Source organism: Delphinus delphis, chromosome 4, assembly GCF_949987515.2.
Source record: "Delphinus delphis chromosome 4, mDelDel1.2, whole genome shotgun sequence".
Taxonomy (NCBI): Eukaryota; Metazoa; Chordata; class Mammalia; order Artiodactyla; family Delphinidae; genus Delphinus; species Delphinus delphis.
Genome location: NC_082686.1, coordinates 86,218,537 through 86,238,963, shown reverse-complemented (window position 1 = coordinate 86,238,963; position 20,427 = coordinate 86,218,537). Strand labels below are relative to the sequence as shown.

At 36.0% G+C, this 20,427-nt stretch overlaps 1 protein-coding gene across 1 annotated transcript in view; it reads right to left on the bottom strand.

The window, feature by feature from the left end:
* Positions 1–20,328, bottom strand: part of CCDC39 (coiled-coil domain 39 molecular ruler complex subunit) — a 45,670-nt gene extending 25,342 nt beyond the window's left edge. Inside the window, exons 1-10 of the mRNA XM_060011077.1 lie at positions 20,239–20,328; positions 15,242–15,361; positions 13,430–13,576; positions 11,722–11,880; positions 10,852–10,944; positions 10,450–10,578; positions 7,463–7,654; positions 4,769–4,872; positions 4,312–4,444; positions 882–1,076 (exon numbers count right to left, since the gene is read on the bottom strand). Coding sequence (XP_059867060.1) covers positions 882–1,076; positions 4,312–4,444; positions 4,769–4,872; positions 7,463–7,654; positions 10,450–10,578; positions 10,852–10,944; positions 11,722–11,880; positions 13,430–13,576; positions 15,242–15,361; positions 20,239–20,328 — 1,362 coding nt within the window. The remainder of the gene's footprint in view (positions 1–881; positions 1,077–4,311; positions 4,445–4,768; positions 4,873–7,462; positions 7,655–10,449; positions 10,579–10,851; positions 10,945–11,721; positions 11,881–13,429; positions 13,577–15,241; positions 15,362–20,238) is intronic.
* Between the last annotated feature and the right edge of the window lie 99 nt (positions 20,329–20,427).

Genomic DNA, 20,427 nt, shown 5'->3' with positions numbered 1-20,427 from the left:
TGATAGTAACACAGAACTAATCTGAAAATATAATAAAGCAGCTAGGTGGTCATTTATCATACTCCCATGATGGAACATCAGTAAATCCACTGGATTTACATGGATATGGATTTTTTGAGGGTACATTTTCTAAGGAGTACAAAAAAAGAATCACAAATTGTTAGCCATGAAGGTTTCAAATATGATGAACTTCTAAAGAATTATTCTGAAAATTATACTTTAGAGTCTAATTTTGAGAAACTAAGAACACATTAGATGGGGAAATTAAGACGTAGAGAGGGAGGACATTAAGAAATTAACATGAGACAATATATAAATAGAACAAAAAAGGAAAAAAATTTAAAACATTTTTTGGTCTGGGGGTGGGGGTGGGGATGGGGATGGGGATGCCGATGTTTGCACAACATACAGTCATAGGGGTTTGGGGTTTTGTTTGTTTGTTTGTTTGGTCACGCTGTGTGGCATGTGGGATCTTAGTGCCCTGACCAGGGATTGAACCCGCACCCCCTGCAGTGGAAGCGTGGAGTCTTAACCACTAGACTGACAGGGAATTCCCAACATACAGTTTTTCTAGGTTTCAGACATCCCATTCCTTGTTTTGTTTTACTCCAGGTCCAATTGCTCCAGGTTCCTTTAAAGCATGGTCTCCCTCACTAGAGCTGTCGATCCTCTTCTCTATTTATTTCAGATCAAGAAAAAAAAATAGCTTTTAAGGTCCCCTCACCCTTCGCTGACCTAACATGATATCCCATCTTCAGCATCTGTCTATCCCCCCACCCCAAGAGTTCTTAGAAATCTTTGTTTTCTTAGGACACTGCAGTATCTTGACCATCACAATTATAACAAATCAATATGAAGACATTCATAAGAGTAACATCTACCTGATTGTACATAATTTCTTGCTGCTGTAAGGTTTCAAAGTCCAGTTTATGTAACTGATGGTTGAGGTGCTTTAGAGAAGAACGGGTTCCTTCAATTTCAGATACAACAGCTTTTTCTTTCATTGTCTCAGTCTGTAATACCTGAACTTTCTTAAATAGCACATCCTTCACTATGTTCAACTGAACTTCTAATTCCTGATAATAAGAATAACAATGATTAATGAAATATAATACCTTGTAATGTTTTATTGCATGAATATTATAATTTGGGGGTCATAAATGAACCCTCATTTTAGCCCTTAAGAATATAAAGCCCTTCCCACAGTTTCAACAAATCCCCAACATTGCTTGTAGTCTACTCCAGTCTAGTAGACTAGAATAGTAGTTTTCTATTCCTGTGTCATGCACCTTGATCTGTCATCTTAATTCTATCCTATGTCACCTTAGCCTTAGAACTTGACCATTCCACTGGTTTCCTTAGAACATAAAATATACTGAAGACACACAGCTTCTAAGCTCACAAAGTTTACTAAAGTCTTGAGAGTGTTAAGGGAAGAAATCTCCCACCTTCTTTTTGGTACTATCCAGTGGTGAGCACATAAATTTTAACCATCAGCTTTCTAGTAGATGGGAGGTTACGGGGAAGAGGCTGATTTCTATGATTATTTTATTCCCACTATGGCCAGTTTCAAGCTACTAACATGATTCCTCTAAATGCAGAGCTAGGAAGAGATATGCCATAGCAGACCATTATGCAGTGTATCTACTAGACAGATATAACAGATGTTAATAGTCTTAAGTAACCTTAAAAGCATAGATAACAGTAAAATGCAGTAAAATAATTTGGAAGTGATATGTGCTGAGTACATATTTTATTTTTAATATAATTTATTTAATTGTAAGGCTATATAATTTGATTTTTAATAGTAGCTATGTTTAGCAGCTGACTTAAAAAATTCCAGAAAATTTAACTATCAGCTGTTGTGAGCTGGTGAGAGCTGGCCCCAACACACTACTGGCACTATCACTATCTCTTACTCACACCTTGCCTGCAGCTGACTTCCCTACATGTGCAGCCCTCTAGCAAATAGAAACCGGTACCCTATTCCCACTTCTCCTTTCTCAGGAGGCAGGTCCGTCTTGATCTCACAGTGTCACATCAATGTATTCTAGGTTTCGAACAGATCTCCCACGCCAAGATCTATTGAAAGCTCTCATTTTAAAATGTTGAAATAATTTCCCTCTGTGTTCTTATACCCAGATAAGCATATTTCCCTTTGGCATTCAATGAACCTCAATATGAAACAAAAGAAGTCTGTGACTGGCACATTTAAATTTTCACAAATCAAGAAATATAATCTGATATAACCTTATAAAATGCATTCTTTTTCATATAATAGACAATTTTCACTGGGTTTAAGACCTTCTGAGACTGCTTGGCAGAGTTTTAAAGTCAGTGCTTGGTGGTGAATAACACAGAAAAATATACAGAGTTGAGATTTTTTTCAAACAAACAAAAAACCCCAATAACTACAAAAAACGAGATTATGAACCCAGCCCTGCTACAGCACAATCAGTACACATGCTGCCAATCTTATTGTTTCCTAATTCAGCTAATTATGTCTTCAGAAGGTGTATTTCATACAAACTTCACAGTATTTACAGACTTCTAATAAGTTCTAATACTATCCCGTTCCATGTACTACAGAAAATCATGCTCTTAGGGGCAAAAAATATCCACAACTTTCTTTTTTTAATAATGTTGTATGATTTGGACTCAAATACCACTCAAGTCAAGACTGTTGCATGACTTCACTACTCAGGAATTTTAAACATACAACAGCACACTGAGGAAGCTGGATTCTATCCAAATATAAATGCAACCATACTTGATATAAGCCTCAGCAAATGGGGGATTTTACCACCACCTTCAGCTACCCGTCCTCTTCCCCCATCAAAAAAAAGAGTAAGGGCTTCCCTGGTGGCGCAGTGGTTGAGAGTCCGCCTGCCGATGCAGGGGACACGTATTCGTGCCCCGGTCTGGGAAGATCCCACATGCCGCGGAGCGGCTGGGCCCGTGAGCCATGGCCGCTGAGCCTGCGCGTCCAGAGCCTGTGCTCCTCAACGGGAGAGGCCACAACAGTGAGAGGCCCGCATACCGCAAAAAAAAAAAAAAAAAAAAAAAAAAAAAAGAGTAAAAGCAGAAAGTAGTGCCTACAGTGATAGGTCACACAAATAATTTTGAAGTTTTCAAAGAGGGAACGGTGAACCAGCCTTTTCCAGTTCCTTAAAAATCGGCTTTAATTCTACCAGAATGCCAAAGAGGTTAAGGTAGAAGGGGTATGCCAGTGAAGTTAGTAAAAGTGTTAGCATTTAAAAGTCTGTTTACCAATAAATGGTGCCAGCCTGGAAGAGGTTAAAGAGATAGCAGATGATGAAGAAATACATGCAATGAACGTAGACCACTGGGGGGAACTTGATCACAAACAAAAAAGATGATAATCAGGTGGAAATAAGTTGTAAAACACGGGCATTTTTCAAGATGCATTTGCAATGTAAGAACATATATACAAGGACTTCCCTGGTGGCACAGTGGTTAAGAATCCACCTGCCAGTTCAGGGATACATGGGGTTTGATCCCTGGTCCGGGAAGATCCCACATGCTGCGGAGCAACTAAGCCTGTGTGCCACAACTACTGAGCCTGTGCTCTAGAGCCCGTGAGCCACAACTACTGAAGCCCGTGTGCCTAGAGCCCGTGCTCCACAGCAAGAGAAGCCACTGCAATGAGAAACCCGAGCACCGCAACGAAGAGTAGCCCCTGCTCGCAGCAACTAGAGAAAGCCTGCACGCAGCAACAAAGACCCAATGCAGCCAAAAAAAAAGTATAGGAATGGCAAACAGGGACAGAGACACAGTAGGCATTGAGAAGACATGGAATTTAAGATAGAAGGGCTATACCTCTAAAAGAAGACAAAGTTAAATGCTGAAAGTGAAGCAAATGGAGAATTAGGAGCTGAAGATAAAAAGAGGTCCAACAACTTAACAATCTAATTACAAATGCAATCACCCCAGAAATCAGAGCCTCGTAAAAGACCTCCTTCTCCTCTGATCTCAAGAGTCTAATTTATTCACTATTGCTAAATTTGCTGTGATTTTTTTCTTTAATTTATTTACTTTTGGCTGCGTTGGGTCTTTGTTGCAGTGTGCAGGCTTCTCATTGCGGTGGCTTCTCTTGCTGCGGAGCACCAGCTCTAGGCACGCAGGCTTCAGTAGTTGTGGCACACGGGCTTAGCTGCCCCACGGCACGTGGGATCTTCCCGGACCAGGGCTCGAACCCATGTCCCCTGAATTGGTAGGCGGATTCTTAACCACTATGCTACCAGGGAAGCCCTGCTGTGATTTTTTTTAAAAAAACGAAACTAAACTTACTTTCACACCTCTTTCTTCCTCCTTTAGCATGTCTTCCAAGTTGGTAGCTTTCTCCTCTACAGACGTAGTTTTCTCAGTTATCTGCTTTAATTTTTTTCTTACAATCTGATTATGATTTTTAATTTTGTGTAACCTATAGAGAATTTATAAGGAAAAAATAGAAAACATGTCTAAAAGATATTTAATGCAAACAAATAAGGAATAGTTTATCCTAAGATTTCTTCATATAACTTGAAAATTTCTTTTGCCATAAATCTTTTTATTATCAATGCGTATATAATAAGCCATAAAAATATTGCTCCTAAGCCTTTGTACTGAAAAACCCAGGAAAATTTTTTTAAGTTTAATAATTTAGTAGCTATAATTTTACAGTTATTTAACCAAAAAATCAAATATTCAATAATTTTTCTAGAAATAGTCAAAAACTATAAACATATTTAAATACCTTTTTTCTTACCTTGTTGTCTCTTCATTAATGTCCTTCTTTATTTTGGAAATATTTTTCCTCAGAGCTTCTAAATCACTAGAACTTCTATTCACAGTGGCTTTTAAAGTATCCAGCTATTTATTAGTTAACAGAGAGAAATTATATATTTACTCTACATCTTATAAATTAATATCATTTCTGAGAAGTTCTATTATGAACACATTAATTTCTAACTTACATCACAACCATAAACATAATAACCATGTTGCTGTAATACATATTTAACAATTTTTCTTTTTGATCTGATATTAAATTTTGAATAACTTGTAAATCCTGGCATATTATAGAGAACTACATATATGAGTTAAAAGTGCATAGAACAAAAGCTTCACAACATTGTATGTGGCAATGATTTCTTCAATATGACACCAGAGGCACAGGCAACAAAAGAAAAAGTAGACAAATTGGACTTCGTTAAATTAAAAACTTTTGTACAACAAAAACAATAACAGAGCAAAACGGCAACCCAAAGAATGGGAGAAAATATTTGCGAATTATATATCTGATAAGGGATTAATATCCAGAATATATAGAGAACTTCTAAAACTCAACAACAACAACAAAAACCCAGCCTGACTCAAAAATGGGCAAAGACCTTGAATAGATATTTCTCTAAAGAAGAGATGCAAAAGGCAAATAAGCACATGAAAAGACATGCAACATCATTAATCATTAGGGAAATGCTAATCAAAACTACAGTGAAATACTACCTCACACCAATTAATACAGCTACTATCAAAAAAACCCAAAATAACAAGTACGGACAAGGATGTGGAGAAATTGGAACACTTGTGCACTGTTAGTGGGAATGTAAAATGGTACAGCCACTGTGGAAAACAGTATGGCAGTTCCTCAAGAAATTAAAAATATAATTACCATGTGATCAGCAATTCTGAAATAATTGTTCACCCATGTTCACAGCAGCATTATTCATAATAGCTAAAACATGGAAGCAACCCAAGGCCATTGACAGATGAATGGATAAGCAAAATGTGGTATATACACACAATAGAATAGTATTCAGCCTTAAAAAGGAACAAAATTTTGACATATACTGTAACAGGGATGACCCTTGAGGACATTATGCTGAGTAAAGTAAGTGAAATAGGCCAGTCACAAAAAGACAAATACTTTATGATTCCATTTATATGAGGCACTTAGAGTACTCAAACTCACAGAGACAGAATGTAGAATGGTGGTTTCCAGGGTCTGGGAGGAGGGGGAAATGGGAAATTATTGTTTAATGGGTACAGAGTTTCAGCTTCACAAGAAAAGAGTTATGAAGATGGGTGATGGTGATGGTTGTAAAACATTAGGAATGTATTTAATACCACTGTATACCTGAAAACAGTCAAGATGGTAAATGTGTGTTATATTACATGTATTTCACCACAATAAAAAAATTTTGAGGAAAAAGAAGTACTCTTATATGCTACAGCTTGTATGAACCTTGAAAGCATTGTGTAAGTAAAAGAATCATGACACAAAATGCACCATATTGTATGATGTCCAAAATAGGCAAATCATAGAGACAGAAAGTAGATCAGGAGTTGCCAGGGCCTGGTAGGAGGGGAGAAAGTAAGGTGATTGCTAATGGGTATGGGATTTCTTTTTGAAAGACAAAAATATTCTAAAATTAGTTAGTGGTAATGGTTTCACAACTCTGTGAAATACTAAAAACCATTGAATTGTACACTTCAAAAGGGTGTATTTGATATGTGAATTCTATCTCAATAAGCAAATTATAAATGAATGAATACCTGCATTCTTTTCTGTAATTGGTTTAAACTTAAAAATTGTTGAGAATGAGCTATTAGCAGTGACATTTAATTTATGCAAGAAATTCACTTATTTTACTTTTTCAAGATCTTAATAATTCTCTTCAGACAGAAAAAAAAATCTTTCCTTCTTTATCAGGAATATAAAGTATAACAACTTATAGAATAAAAAGCTCTGCAATATTCCAATTTCCCACCCAAATAGCAGTAACTTCAGATAACATGGCCTCAAGGCACAAATTTCATAAAGATCCCTTTATTCCTAACTAAGGGGATTGCTAACTCTCCCTATGGAATAATCTAGTTGGCATGTATGCTCAAAAAAAGAAAAGAACAAAGCAGGAGAATTTTATTCTCTCTTAGTCTGTTTAAAGACATTATACCACTACATTGTCCCACTACCACATTGAAATATTTTCCCTTAGCAAGGTAAGAAACTGAACTTCAGCAGGTAGTTCCACCTAGAATTTGAGAGTTAAAACCACCATACACATGTAGCACTGGAAGGACACTTCAAGTTACCACCGATGTCAATAATTCATCTTCACATTTGCTCATTTGCCGGTTATCTTATAATTATGATTTCCAGCCTAGACCCTTCAGGAGCCTTTTGCCTTGGGTCACTTACAGAACACTATGTGTGACAGTCAAGTTGGTCACTGCACAACTCCAGAGGGAGCCCTTCACACCACCTGTGATGTGAATGACAGCCCCCTGTTGCCTTCATCCAAGCAAGGTCTCATTAGAGTATCCTAAAAGTGCCACAACATGAAGGGATGTAACAAAAAGAACTAGAAGACAGTTTCTTAATCAAAGGAAAGGCTTTATGCTTATTTGTATAGTAATTTGTTATAAACACACAAACCAGTCTTTTTAGTTGACATACCTCATCCTTCAGCTGAATTCTCTTAGTTTCATGACATTGATATTCCGTTCTACATTTTAAAACTTCACGATCAGCAACAGAAATTTTTTTCTCATACTCTGTGTTATTCCCAATCTCACTTTCCAAAAACTTGATCTTTTCCTTAACCAAATTTTCTTTTTCTCTTATTTCCTGTTTTATCTTTGCTAGTGCCTAGGATTTAAAATACATGTTAAATATATATTTAATATAACAAACAAAACTAAAACTAAAAGGAATTTAGTTTTTCTATAGCATTTATTTTACCAAAACTTAAGAAAATGTTTTTTAAAGACAGACTGATTTATATGAATAAAATAAAATATTAATATGCCACATACTAATATCTATAAGCTCATTTTTTAAAGATCTCTGTATTTTATTTCATCCATCTGGTACTTTGCTAAAGGGATGAGAAAAATGTCAATTTTTCATCAACAAAAGGTGACATGTAAAAAATATAACAGTATTGAATAGTTTTCACATGGAAAGTTGGATTTCAATGAAATTTTCCAAATATTTCACAAGACCAGTTTCTTTCATTTTTTGAGAATTTTATTTTTGTTATTGGTTTCTGTAGGAATGTCTTCACGCAGGCTTTTTGCTAGTCTTGGGGATACAAAATAACTAGAGTATACAACGTAGTAACTGAGGTATGGACAAAGTATTAATACTATGGGAGCAAAGAGATAATGAAATCTACCCAAGAGAAATCATTAAAAGGCTTTACCTAAGAGCCTTCATTTGAACCGGGCCTAAAAAGATAAATGGGGGGCTTCCCTGGTGGCGCAGTGGTTGAGAGTCTGCCTGCCGATGCAGGGCACACAGGTTCGTGCCCCGGTCCGGGAAGATCCCACATGCCGCGGAGCAGCTAGGCCCGTGAGCCATGGCCACTGAGCCCGCGTGTCCGGAGCCTGTGCTCCGCAACGGGAGAGGCCACAACAGTGAGAGGCCCGTGTAGCGCAGAAAAAAAGATAAATGGGGATGCATAAATACTCTAACATGGTTAAGGTGCAGGGTGGGAGGGCGGGTATGGAATGGGGACATAATAAGAAAGGTTGGAGACAGATGATAGGGATTAGGCTGGAAAGGTAGAGGTTAAGGCCAAATGGTGAAGAATTCAATTTTTCAATTGCCATGTTAAAGAGGGTCAGCTTTTAAGCAACATGGAATAAAGATTTTAGAGCTGGGGAATAAAAAGATCATATGTGGTTTTCACGGGTGATTCTGATGGCAATATGTTAACTGAATTGGAGGGAGAAGGAAAATTTACCCTAAAATATACTTCTTCCAATTCTTCTGAAATAGGGTCCCATCAAACAACTAATCCCAGGAGACTGGGTCAGGGGAGAGTATGTGTTCTAAAATCAGTAAGTTTTAGAAATGCTGCATGTAATATTGTACATATTAGCATATTAAATCAATATATATCTGAGATTTACTGCATTTTAAAAAACATTTTAAATTTGTTTAATCTAGTATTCCCATCTATATAACAATTAACATTCTATAATTGTAACATTCCATCTATCTACTATGTTCATTCAATCTTAGGAGGTCAAAACTTCCTAAGTTTATATGTGTCAAATGATTATTCTAGAATTTCTTGCCTTATATTAATTTTTCTACCACTTAATCAGATGTTTTAATTCCTACTTCAGCGTTCACATTTTTTAACAGGGCAATCTATTCACAGTTAAGTTTTCATACAGGTGATGCCACAGAAATCAGAAATACCACAAATTGAGAGCCAGCTGTTAAACACTTAGAAGCATCCCACTACCTATGGAACAATTTCTTGTTTCCCTTCCTAGTCTTTTTCAATACATACAGCCAGGAAATGTCACCCCATAAATAAGGAACCACTGAGGATATGACCAGAGAGCTACAAGCTGTGGATTCCGCCAAAACAGCAGGCTGAGTCAATTTAGCTGCAGGGTTGTATGAGAATTTGATTATGGATCTGCAGTCTTAGATCTGACACATTTGATTTACACAGAGGAAGCAGTCAGGACTTGATGCTTGAAAGCAGTATGAAGCCAAGAAAGAGAAACCAACATCAGCATTAAGAAATAAGAGGAACTCATAGTTAACATTGGGTCTCCCAAGTCCCTCCTTAGGGAGGTGTAGGCCATTTTGTTGACAAAATGTTGATTACTTACAGAAGTTTAAAATAAAGAAATCACATTTTACATATAAGTTACATTTAACAAGTAAACCACATCCAGATATGGATGTGGTTCCAAACTCCCTGGGAGTTCCAAACTCCCAGTGACCTGAGCTGCTTGCCAATGCCTTTCCATGGAGTATATTCAGAATGGAAGTTCGCCCATTTTCTCATCTGCCTTCTTTCCTCCTCAATTCCTTCTCCTTCCCAGCTTTCCATCATCTTCCCATTTTCACTCACTACTATTTTACCCCTTAATGATTTCCCAAAAAAGTTCTCCTAAATTACCTCTGAAAGTAGCAAAAGATAACACTAGGTCTGTGTTTAATCAGTGTGGTGTTCCTCCCCTTCTGAGCTTTCACCCCATCACGGGTACCTCAGTTTCAAAAGGGAAAATTTATTGCAGTCCTTCTTTTTTGGCTATCCATGAGGCTCCTTTCCCTACACCTTTGATTAGCACACAAATAGCACACATGCTAAATCCAAGGCACCTTGGACAACCATGTATAAGTCAGGGCATTGGTTTTACTGCAATAACATTATCTGTTGATCTTCTCTCGTCCCACATTTCAGAGATGTCAGGATCCAGTCTTCGGCATTATATCCATAAGTAAACAATCTTCATAAAATCTCATTTCTAAATGGATACAGGGTCAGCTTTGAAAAACATTTACCAAAACTACTGAATCCTGCTACAAAAGTGACTTTCAAATAACAGTGTGATTTACATTTGAAATGAATGAGTTAAATACAAAAGAGATAAATACAGCTGAACGTTGCAAGGACCAAACAACTACTTTACCAAGGCACAGTTATCAATGTCTCGATCTCTCTTCTGCATCTGTTCTATTGTGTTCTCCCACTGTTGAATGAGTTCTTGCCTTTCATTATGAATATTACGAAAATCTTGGGCTGCTTTATCCAATTCTAACTGTCAAATGAAGACCAAATAGTATTTCTGTGAATTTAAGTGCTTTTTAAACATCACTTTGACAACTAAGAAATAAAAGTCTTTACTATAGGGAGGGTGGGAGGGAGGGAGACGCAAGAGGGAAGAGATACGGGAACATATGTATATGTCTAACTGATTCACTTTGTTATAAAGCAGAAACTAACACACCATTGTAAAGCAATTATACCCCAATAAAGATGTTAAAAAATAAATAAATAAAAACAAAACAAAAAAAATCTTTACTAAACCAACCTGTGCACTTAGAGTCTCTGTGAGTTCATTGTCAAGTACCTTTCTTCTCTGATTACATTCCACAGTCAGTCTTTCTAATTGCAGGGTCAGTGCCTATGATGTAATTACATGCAAAAATATTCATAATTATCATTTTATTAACATAAAAGCTGTTAGCATATCTCACATTAAGTATTATATTATACATATACATATTATATTATACATATTTATTTGACATCTAAAATAACTACAAAATAATATATATATTCTTTATCTTCTAGACCCATAGTGCTGCAATGATAACCCAATTGTTTCTAAAAAGACTTTTAATACTTTTTAAAGTAAGTTAGAAAAAAGATTAAACAATAATTTTCCATTTAAAATTATTTTAACTAACATATGTGGTATTAATCTATTAGAAAATAGCATGTTTCATGATACTAAAATATTACCAGATTTAATTACAAGTAGATTTTTAAGTAACGGCTAAAATAATATATTAAATAATCAATAGCACTATAGTCTCAAATCAGCAAAAACTATCTGTAACATTCAAACTATTACACAAAAGAAGTTAAAATACTTATACATAGTTCTAGTACAAAACTTTCTTTTCTGAAATGCTTTTGAGAAACCTTCTCAATCAGGATTCTTAACCGGGAGTCCAGAGATCCCTAAATGGACAAAGGGCTTCAGAGGATCTGTAAAACTTGCAGCAAAATTTTGTGGATATTTGAGTATAGTCATTTATCTAGAGACAGGATAATTGGCTTTATTAGACCCAAAATGTTTAAGAACTACTTTAAAATTATAAGTACAATTTAGATTAAATGGTTGATATATTACAGATTCAGAGAAAATCTAACACTACAATTTATAATATCTCACCCTAATTTTATTATCATCTTGTCGTGCATACTTCTGAAGAGTGAGGGCATCATTATCTTTATGAGCCGATTCTTCCAGCCATGCCTCCAGTGCTTGCTGGTCCCAGTTCATCTGACATTTCAAATCATCCAGTTTTTGAGTAGTTTTAAATATGTAATTCTAATTTCCAAAGAGATGGGGCATGGGGAAATTACAAAACATTATTTACTGTACAAATTAAAATAAAACATGGGCTTCCCTGCTGGCGCAGTGGTTGAGAGTCCACCTGCCGATGCAGGGGACACGGGTTCGTGCCCCGGTCCGGGAAGATCCCACATGCCGCGGAGCGGCTGGGCCCGTGAGCCATGGCCGCTGAGCCTGCGCATCCGGAGCCTGTGCTCCGCAACGGGAGAGGCCACAACAGTGAGAGGCCCGCGTACCGCAAATAAATAAATAAATAACATATTACAGGACATATTTTAAAGGAAGAAAGAAATCCTGTCTCTGTCCCTGGCCAGATGTATATAAATGCCATATTTAATTGTATAACTATCATACTAATATTTTAATTATTCAGTTGTGAAATAGAGGGGAGATGATTATACAAAGTTGAGAACAGTGGTTGAGCCAAAGTTTGCTTAAAAAGGCTTCCGCGGGCTTCCCTGGTGGCGCAGTGGTTGGGGGTCCGCCTGCCGATGCAGGGGGCGCAGGTTCGTACCCAGCTCCAGGAGGATCCCGCGTGCCGCAGAGCGGCTGGGCCCGTGGGCCATGGCCGCTGGGCCTGCGCGTCGAGAGCCTGTGCTCCGCGGCGGGAGGGGCCACAGCAGTGAGAGGCCCGCTTACCGCAAAAAAAAAAAGGCTTCAGGGTAGCTCCCCTAGAGCAATTTCATTAGTCACTCCACCAAAACTACCCCAAGCTGATACACAACCTTAATAAAAATAATGTACTTGATATGCTAACTCAAGCCCAAGACAAGTCCCCTTCAGCCCCATTTCCAATCAGAGGTCTTTCCTCTAAAAGACCTCTTATATAGAAATTTTGGAAGCATGTCTAATTAAAATAAATATAGTAGTTAAGCAGATAAAAATATTTCTGTCAATGTATTCATTTAACAAATCTAGGTTCACAAGAAGAAAACAGATCAATATGCAAACACATACAAATTAATATGATATGTATGCATATGTATACATACATGTATACACATAGAGATACAGATATATACATTTCCATAAGTATATGCATATGTAAAGATAAGAATTGAATTTGGAAAGTGCTCCCAGCCAGGTAACTAAAAACTAAGAAAGAAAAAAATAGGTTACAGTAGTTTAATATTAGAATCACCAGCTGATAATATGAAAAGTAAAAATTTTAACTGAAAAATGAAATTCAAAATTACAAGTGACTTTTTTAATGTAGCTTTTAAAAATGTAGCACTTATAAATTATGCCTAGTGTGGTATATAACAGGCAGCCAGCATGGTACTTCGCACATAGTAAGGCTTAATGACTATTTTGGTAAATGAATATTGAGAAAATAAATGTAACATTCTATCACTGTTGATTCAAATTACAGCTCCACGTGAGTTTCATTGTCCAAAAAATGACGCAAGTGAATGTCAGGAAACTAAAGAATGCCTTTGCCGTATGGAAAAAAAAAAAAAAAGTTTATTTGGTGAGGGAAGAAGGAACAATAGCACACAATTTTAAGTAACATTTCAACACATACTTCCTTATCACTTTTCTTTTCCCGTATTGAAGTTATCTCATTTTCCAGTCGTTGCATTTCTTCCTTCACTCGTCCCAGTTCTCTTTCAGCAATCATCTTAAAATGTTCTTCACTTTCAATCTCATGCTCCCTGGCTTTGCAAAGAGACTACAGAATAATATACAAGACAGAAAGACTTTTTAAATTTTAATATTATAAAATATTCATAATAATCCACTAGACAGAAAATAACAAAGTTCCCACAAAATGCTTAGATCAAGTACTATCAATTCCACTTCTCAGAAACCTATACCACATTAGACTTTGTGATTCAGTGTAGTCGGTGTTGCTTACTAGTTGTAAGAAGTCAGTTCATGGAATGTGCTAGGAAAAAATGTTGTCAGCAGTTTTCAGTTTTTATGTTGGTCTAAGGAAACTGCTGAAAACCAAAATTTATATACTAAGACTTTTAAAAGATATAATTCATTTATTTAAAAATAAAAAATGAAACTAATTAAAAATACTTAGGAAATGGTATGTTTATAAGAATTGATCACATATTCTAATTAACAGAGATAATTTTAAAGTAATTATGTAAACAGTGATGGTTATAAATATGCCCTAGAGTATATTAATATACAATGATGACTTTGTGTTAAGTTTTACTTAATAAAATCGTATTTGTTGACTACTGATCTTGTAGGGCTTCAAAGTTATCACCATATGTATTATTTTTACATTATTAAGGCTGTTAGTGTTGAAGGAAGTTTACTGTCTTTTGTCTCTATTGTCCTACTTAATTGAGGTTTGGCTATAATGAAATACACCTACAGAAAATCTCTGTTTCTCAATTCCCCAACTCAGTGGTTTAACAACTTGAAGAAAAGATGTTGTTCCAAACTGCTTATTAGTTACTAAATCACATCAGGATACAAAAATCTTGAGATTGTTTTTAAAAGTTCATTAAATTTATAACTTTCTAATAAGACTTGTAAAAACCCATAAAACAGTTACTTACCTATATTAAGTATAAATTAGTATTAAAAACATGACTTTTTTCATTTTTAAGAATTACATACTTCTTCAAAGGAAAGTTGATGCATTTTTTGAAAAATTGTTTCAGATGGAAGTTAGTAAACTCTCCAATGCTGATTTACAGAGCTTTCTGATTTCCTGGGCATCATCAGGGAAAGAGATTCTACACATGAATAGATGGTCCATAAAACAGATGTTTACTTAATTAATCACTCTAAGTTTTAATTTTTATTATTTGTGTTAATATTTCTAAAATGCGTTGTACTGTTCCCAGTTACCTTAGTTTCCTGAATATAATTTAACTTTTCTATTACCTCAGAATCGTCATTATAAAATTCAATTCTTAAACTATGCTAAAATACCGTCGTGTCCTAAGGGCTACTGAAGTGTGTGGACTATTTACCTCCACTCAAAATGGCTCCAGGGGGTTGTGCTGAAAAATTTAAAAGTAGACAGAAACTCTATTATGTGTTTTATTAGGTCTGCTTCCACTTAACGCCATAGTTTCTCACTGCCATCACTGTATCCTTCTCATATAATCAGCTGACTAATATATCAGACTGTTTGAATGAGGATTTCTGTTTTCAAATGAACTAATTATTCCTTGAATTTGGTGGCAGTAGAGTTCCTAAAAGTCTTTTTTCTACCTACTTTCAGGATCAAGGTTATGTTCATAATTATTGAGTTATATGAAGTTTCCTATAATATCTCTAAAATCAAATCATAGATGTAAATGCAATGTGAAATGTTCCATGACTACACATGATATAATCAATGTGAATTTCAACATTATTGTACCTGGGTAAATAAGAACTCTTGCTTAACATTTTTGAAGTGAGAAGTCATAGCATTAATTCGATCTTCATAGTCACGTAGCTGATCTTGAAAGCTTGACCTTTCATTCCGCAGCTTTGACAACTGTAAATAATAAATTCTATGATTAACCAAAGTCCTACTAAGTTTTTACCATATTAAAAGGATCTAAAATCAAAAGAAAATTAAATCCTCATTTACTTCACTTCTTGCAATATCCATTTAAACTTCTAAAATCTACTAATCTTTTAAATATAAAATAGCTCTGTGGGAAAATTAGCACTATTTTAAAAGAGAATAGAAATCTCTCAGATTTACAGCGTTAGCAGGTCCACTGCTAAAATGCACTTTAATAAGATTCTATTCTGTAATTAAACCACAAGATAGCTAAAGTAGACAGAGCATAGCAACAAGATGTAACAAAAACACACAGCATGGAACATAAATCTGAAAAGTAGCTGTACACGCAGCATAATAGCTCATCCCTGAACTCCTATTCAAAACCAACAAACTTAGGCTAAGCTTAACAGAACAGAACAACTAACTCTCACATGCTTAAAACCTGTTTCTTAATAAATTTTGTGTGTCTTTTGAATAAGAACCCTGAGTAGAAACAAAACATTGTAAATGCAAGCAAACAAACCTTTAGGAAATTATAACACACATTCTCAGGACCACTAGAGTATGTCACCCCCTCGAAGCAGTATAAAACTCAACAACAAAAAATATGCTTCCTTAGTGTTTGGAGCTGTGGTTCCGCATGTTGGGGCTACAACCCAGGAGGTACACAACACCATCCACTAAAACGCAGAAGAAACATTTGAATTTTTAACGAAGGAAGAAAGAAAATAAATACTAATTTACTCATTTGTTATGTCCTATATTTTATTAAACTTACTAAGTACAGTTGACCCTTGAACAACCTGGGTTTGAACTGTGGTTTCACTTATATGGGGATTTTTTTTCAATAAATATAGTACCTATATTTTCATTTTACAGATCTTTAAGTGTGGGGAAAAGTTTGTGTTTGCTTAGAGATCACAATATGGGGAATCAAAAGAACTAAGGTTTGATTCCTGATTCTATCCAAACTGTTTCAGCTTCCTGACCTTGGGTGAATCATTTATCAATTCCCTGTTTTTGAGACAGAGATAACAGTACTCAAATTTTCCACTGCCGGGGGCAGGGGGGCAGGTAGCACCCCCTAACCCTCACACTGTTCAAGGTCAACTGCAATAATAAATATGTATTTTTTGCTGTTTATTTCATTAATTTAAGTTTTTATTTTAATTCCCTTTTTTTTACTTTATTGTTCTTTTTCTTTGGTTTGTTTTGTTTTTGCGGTATGCGGGCCTCTCACTGCCATGGCCTCTCCCGTTGCAGAGCACAGGCTCTGGACGCGCAGGCTCAGCGGCCATGGCTTTCGGGCCCAGCTGCTCCGCGGCATGTGGGATCCTCCCGGACCAGGGCACGAACCCGTGCCCCCCGCATCGGCAGGTGGACTCTCAACCACTGCGCCACCAGGGAAGCCCTATTGTTCTTTTTTAAAACTTATTAAGAGGAGTTCTTAGTTTCTTTACTTTTTGTCTTACTGATTTTTATGACCTAAATATTTGTCACCCCCAAATTCATATATTGAAACCCTAATCCCCAATGTGATATTATCTGGAGGTGGAGCCCTTGGGAGGTAAGTAGGTTTAAACTATGACATGAGGGTAGGACCCTCATGATGGGATTAGTGTCCTTAGAAGAAGAGGAAGAGAGACCAGAGCTCACTCTCTCTCTTAGCCATGTGAGAACAGAGCCAGAAGCATTTGTAAATGCTTTATGAACATATTCTACTTAAGGGATATATGTTCTCTATGTTCTTATTTTTGTTGTATTAGTCATATCTTTTATATCTTTATTTTTGTTTATTAGAGTTGTCTAATTCTGAGGAAGTAAATATTGAAGTATCTCACTACATATTTTTGTCAAGGCCTACTTGCATTTATAAAAGCTTTTACTTTTACATATTTAGCTCTTGTGTTGTTTGGTGCTTTATCACTTTTATTTTCTTCATCAATTATGATTTTTATCATTGCATAATGAACCCAGAGCAAAAGCATCTGCTTTTTAAATGAAAGCATAATGATTAACTCACCACAACTTGATAATTCCTTCCCCATAGAGTTCCCAAACAACATTTTATTGCCTCTTTCTTCAATATAAAAGGACATGCAAGGACCACCAGATATATATTGAAAACTTACATAATGTGAAGGACATCAAGATAAACAAACAAAAAGATCCCAAAGAAAACAGATAATTCAGGACACAAAAGACAAGAACTAAACACACACACACAGACACATACACACTCAGAGATTGTAAATGATAATGTACTCCTAAAACACGACCATGTGATACAAAAAAGCAATAAGCAAATAACCTGAAAATTAAAAATATTGATACAGTTGCCAAAATTAAAATTTCTATGTAAAGATGAAATAAAACCCTAAAAGCTTCCAGAGATTAAAAAAGTAAGCTACAAAGAAATGAAAATCATTTTAATATCAGATTACTCACCAACAACACTGCTGGAAGGTAATAGAGCAATACTTTCCAGATTCTGTGGAAAAATTATTTTTATTCTAGGATCTTCTACCCAGCCAAATGACCATCATATGTGAAGATAATCACAGTGTTTACCTCCCATAGACCCTTCTTAGGGAGACACAAGAAAGTATTTCATTAAAATAAGAGAATAATAATCTGAGAAAAAAGAAGCTATGTGATGTAGGAAATAGAGCATCAACCCAGTAAAGGAAAGGGAATTCTCAAGTTAACAGCTGGGAAATAGGTCTGTGGGAAAATAGTCCATACTGGGAAACACAGGACTCCAGGAGGAAGGAGTAGGGGGAGAGAGAAAGTATCTTGAAGATCTGATACTACGATTTAAGGACTATAAATGTAAAGTTGGCAATGCAAGGAACCAGACTGGCAGCCAGGGATGTGAGGAATTGAAAGCACAGTACTGTGGGTCCTTCTTGAAACCCACACATGGATAGTACCCAACCAGTCAAAAGATGAATCAAAGTGAAAAATTCAAAAAAAGGTAAACATAGTAAAAGTGGCTGCATGAACAACCATTAAATCATTTTAAATATAAGACTAAACACTTGCAGTAAATTAAGGGCACTGAATAGAATGAAAATAAAATAAACCTTGATATTATAAAAATAATAAAACCACTATTTTTAATGGGGAAAAGAAGGTGGCAGGAAGGGTAAGAGAGCTAATTTCTTCATTTCAAAGATGAGAAATGAAAGATCAGGGAGTCAACCCATACTGTCTACAAATGAAGCAAAGAAGTTTTTTAAAAACAATTAATTTAACCATTTAGTTTTTCTTAATGTTAAAGAAATCTTTAGCAACCATTATCTCTTATAACCAAGTAATACTCACTGAAATTCAACAATTCCGTTCATTTTCTCCTTTTAAACACAAGTAAAATTAAATTTAAATTTCTATGTTAAAACCAGCACATGTAATAGGATCCCAGTTTTATAATACTCCTGTCTTTTCTATCTGTATACCTGTAGACCATGATGTCTGGGATATTTGTTTAAAGCCATGATAGCCACTTCTACGGTCAACAGTGAGTACTTTGGGGAGGGAATATATTGAATTTTTTATTTTATACCCTTCTCTTCTGTTTGAATATCTTAAACTTTCAAGAGTTGCTTTTTTAATATTGGAGTTTATTCAGGTGAAGTGATTATGGCCCTCATTATTCTTTTTATTGCTCTTTAATATTTTTTTAAATAGCTAATACAAGTAATATGTATATAAAGTCCTGTGAGACAAATATTATGGCAATAATACCAAAAACGAACGTTTGAATGGAACTTAACCTATATTAAAGTCCTTAGAGCTGTGTAACAACCCTGTGAGATAATTATTTTACTTATCTCCAGTTTACAGAAGAAGAAATGGACTCAGTGCTCATAAGCAGGATCAGAACCCAAGACTGGATACTTATTATTAGTCCTCAGTACTCAGTGCTAGATCTCTTATATTTCCTAATGCTGCCCTTCACTTAAAACAAAAAACAAAATCTGAAGCCATCTACATTAGATATAAGTAAATAAGTCAGAAGAGTTTGAAAAACATATTTTCAAAAAACAAAGTGGAGGATTTTCATTTTCATTTCTCAGAGGAACCTTCTCTTCCATTCTCTAAAGTAGTGTAAACATCATCGGTCTTCTTGGACCCTCTTCCACACAACACATTGCCATGTGATGGAACTTTAGACTGACTGCTAACTGGTTTTCAAAGTTTCCTGAGCTGGTTGCAATTTTATTTTTAACAACTACCATGCACTGTTGCAAGCTGGTGTAAAATACTCCTTACAAAAATATTTTATATATTTCTGTGACAACTTAATCCTCACTTTGAAAAGCTGTAAATTGCACATTATACGTACTTACTAGAACATCCCTCTTAAAAACATTTCTTCGAGTCACTTTAAACATCATAGGCAGTAACTCAAAAAGAAATGTCAACCATAACATGTTTTGTTTACAAACATCCGCAAATAACTGCCGCTACGCAAACCTCAGAAGTCCCTTTGCAAACTGCGCTTAATTCTGAGGAGGGAAAAGGCGGGCGCGAGAACCAGCCTTTCCTCTACTGCTCAGGAGGCTAGAAATGAGTGCAAGGGGTGGAAGAGGAGGAGGGAGTAAAGTTTCAAGCTTTATAGTTGTGAATATCTATTATAGTTTCAGTTTGATTGATTGATTGATTTTAATGCTTTAGCAAGTACCGAAAAGGGCTAGCAGGTGAGGGAAGAAGGAGATGCTGCCGGAGAGAGGTAGACCGAGAAGAGATGGGATTAGGGAAAGAACGGAGAGAAATAAAAGGGTTGGGGTATTTCTGCCAACTAGAAAACGTCCCCCAACAGACCCCTTCTTCCCCCGCCTTCTTCACCTGATCCTTACCAGATCTTCCAGTATCTTGTTCTCCTCGTTCGCCACCGGGATGGCGAACCCTTCCTCCCAATTCAGCTCAGCCAGGAATTCACTACTCATGATGACAAACAGATAGGGGACCTCAGAAAAGGTGCAGAGGTAAGATCCACCTTCTCGTATCGCCCGTGAGCGGCACCTGAGGCAACCCAAGGAACTCGC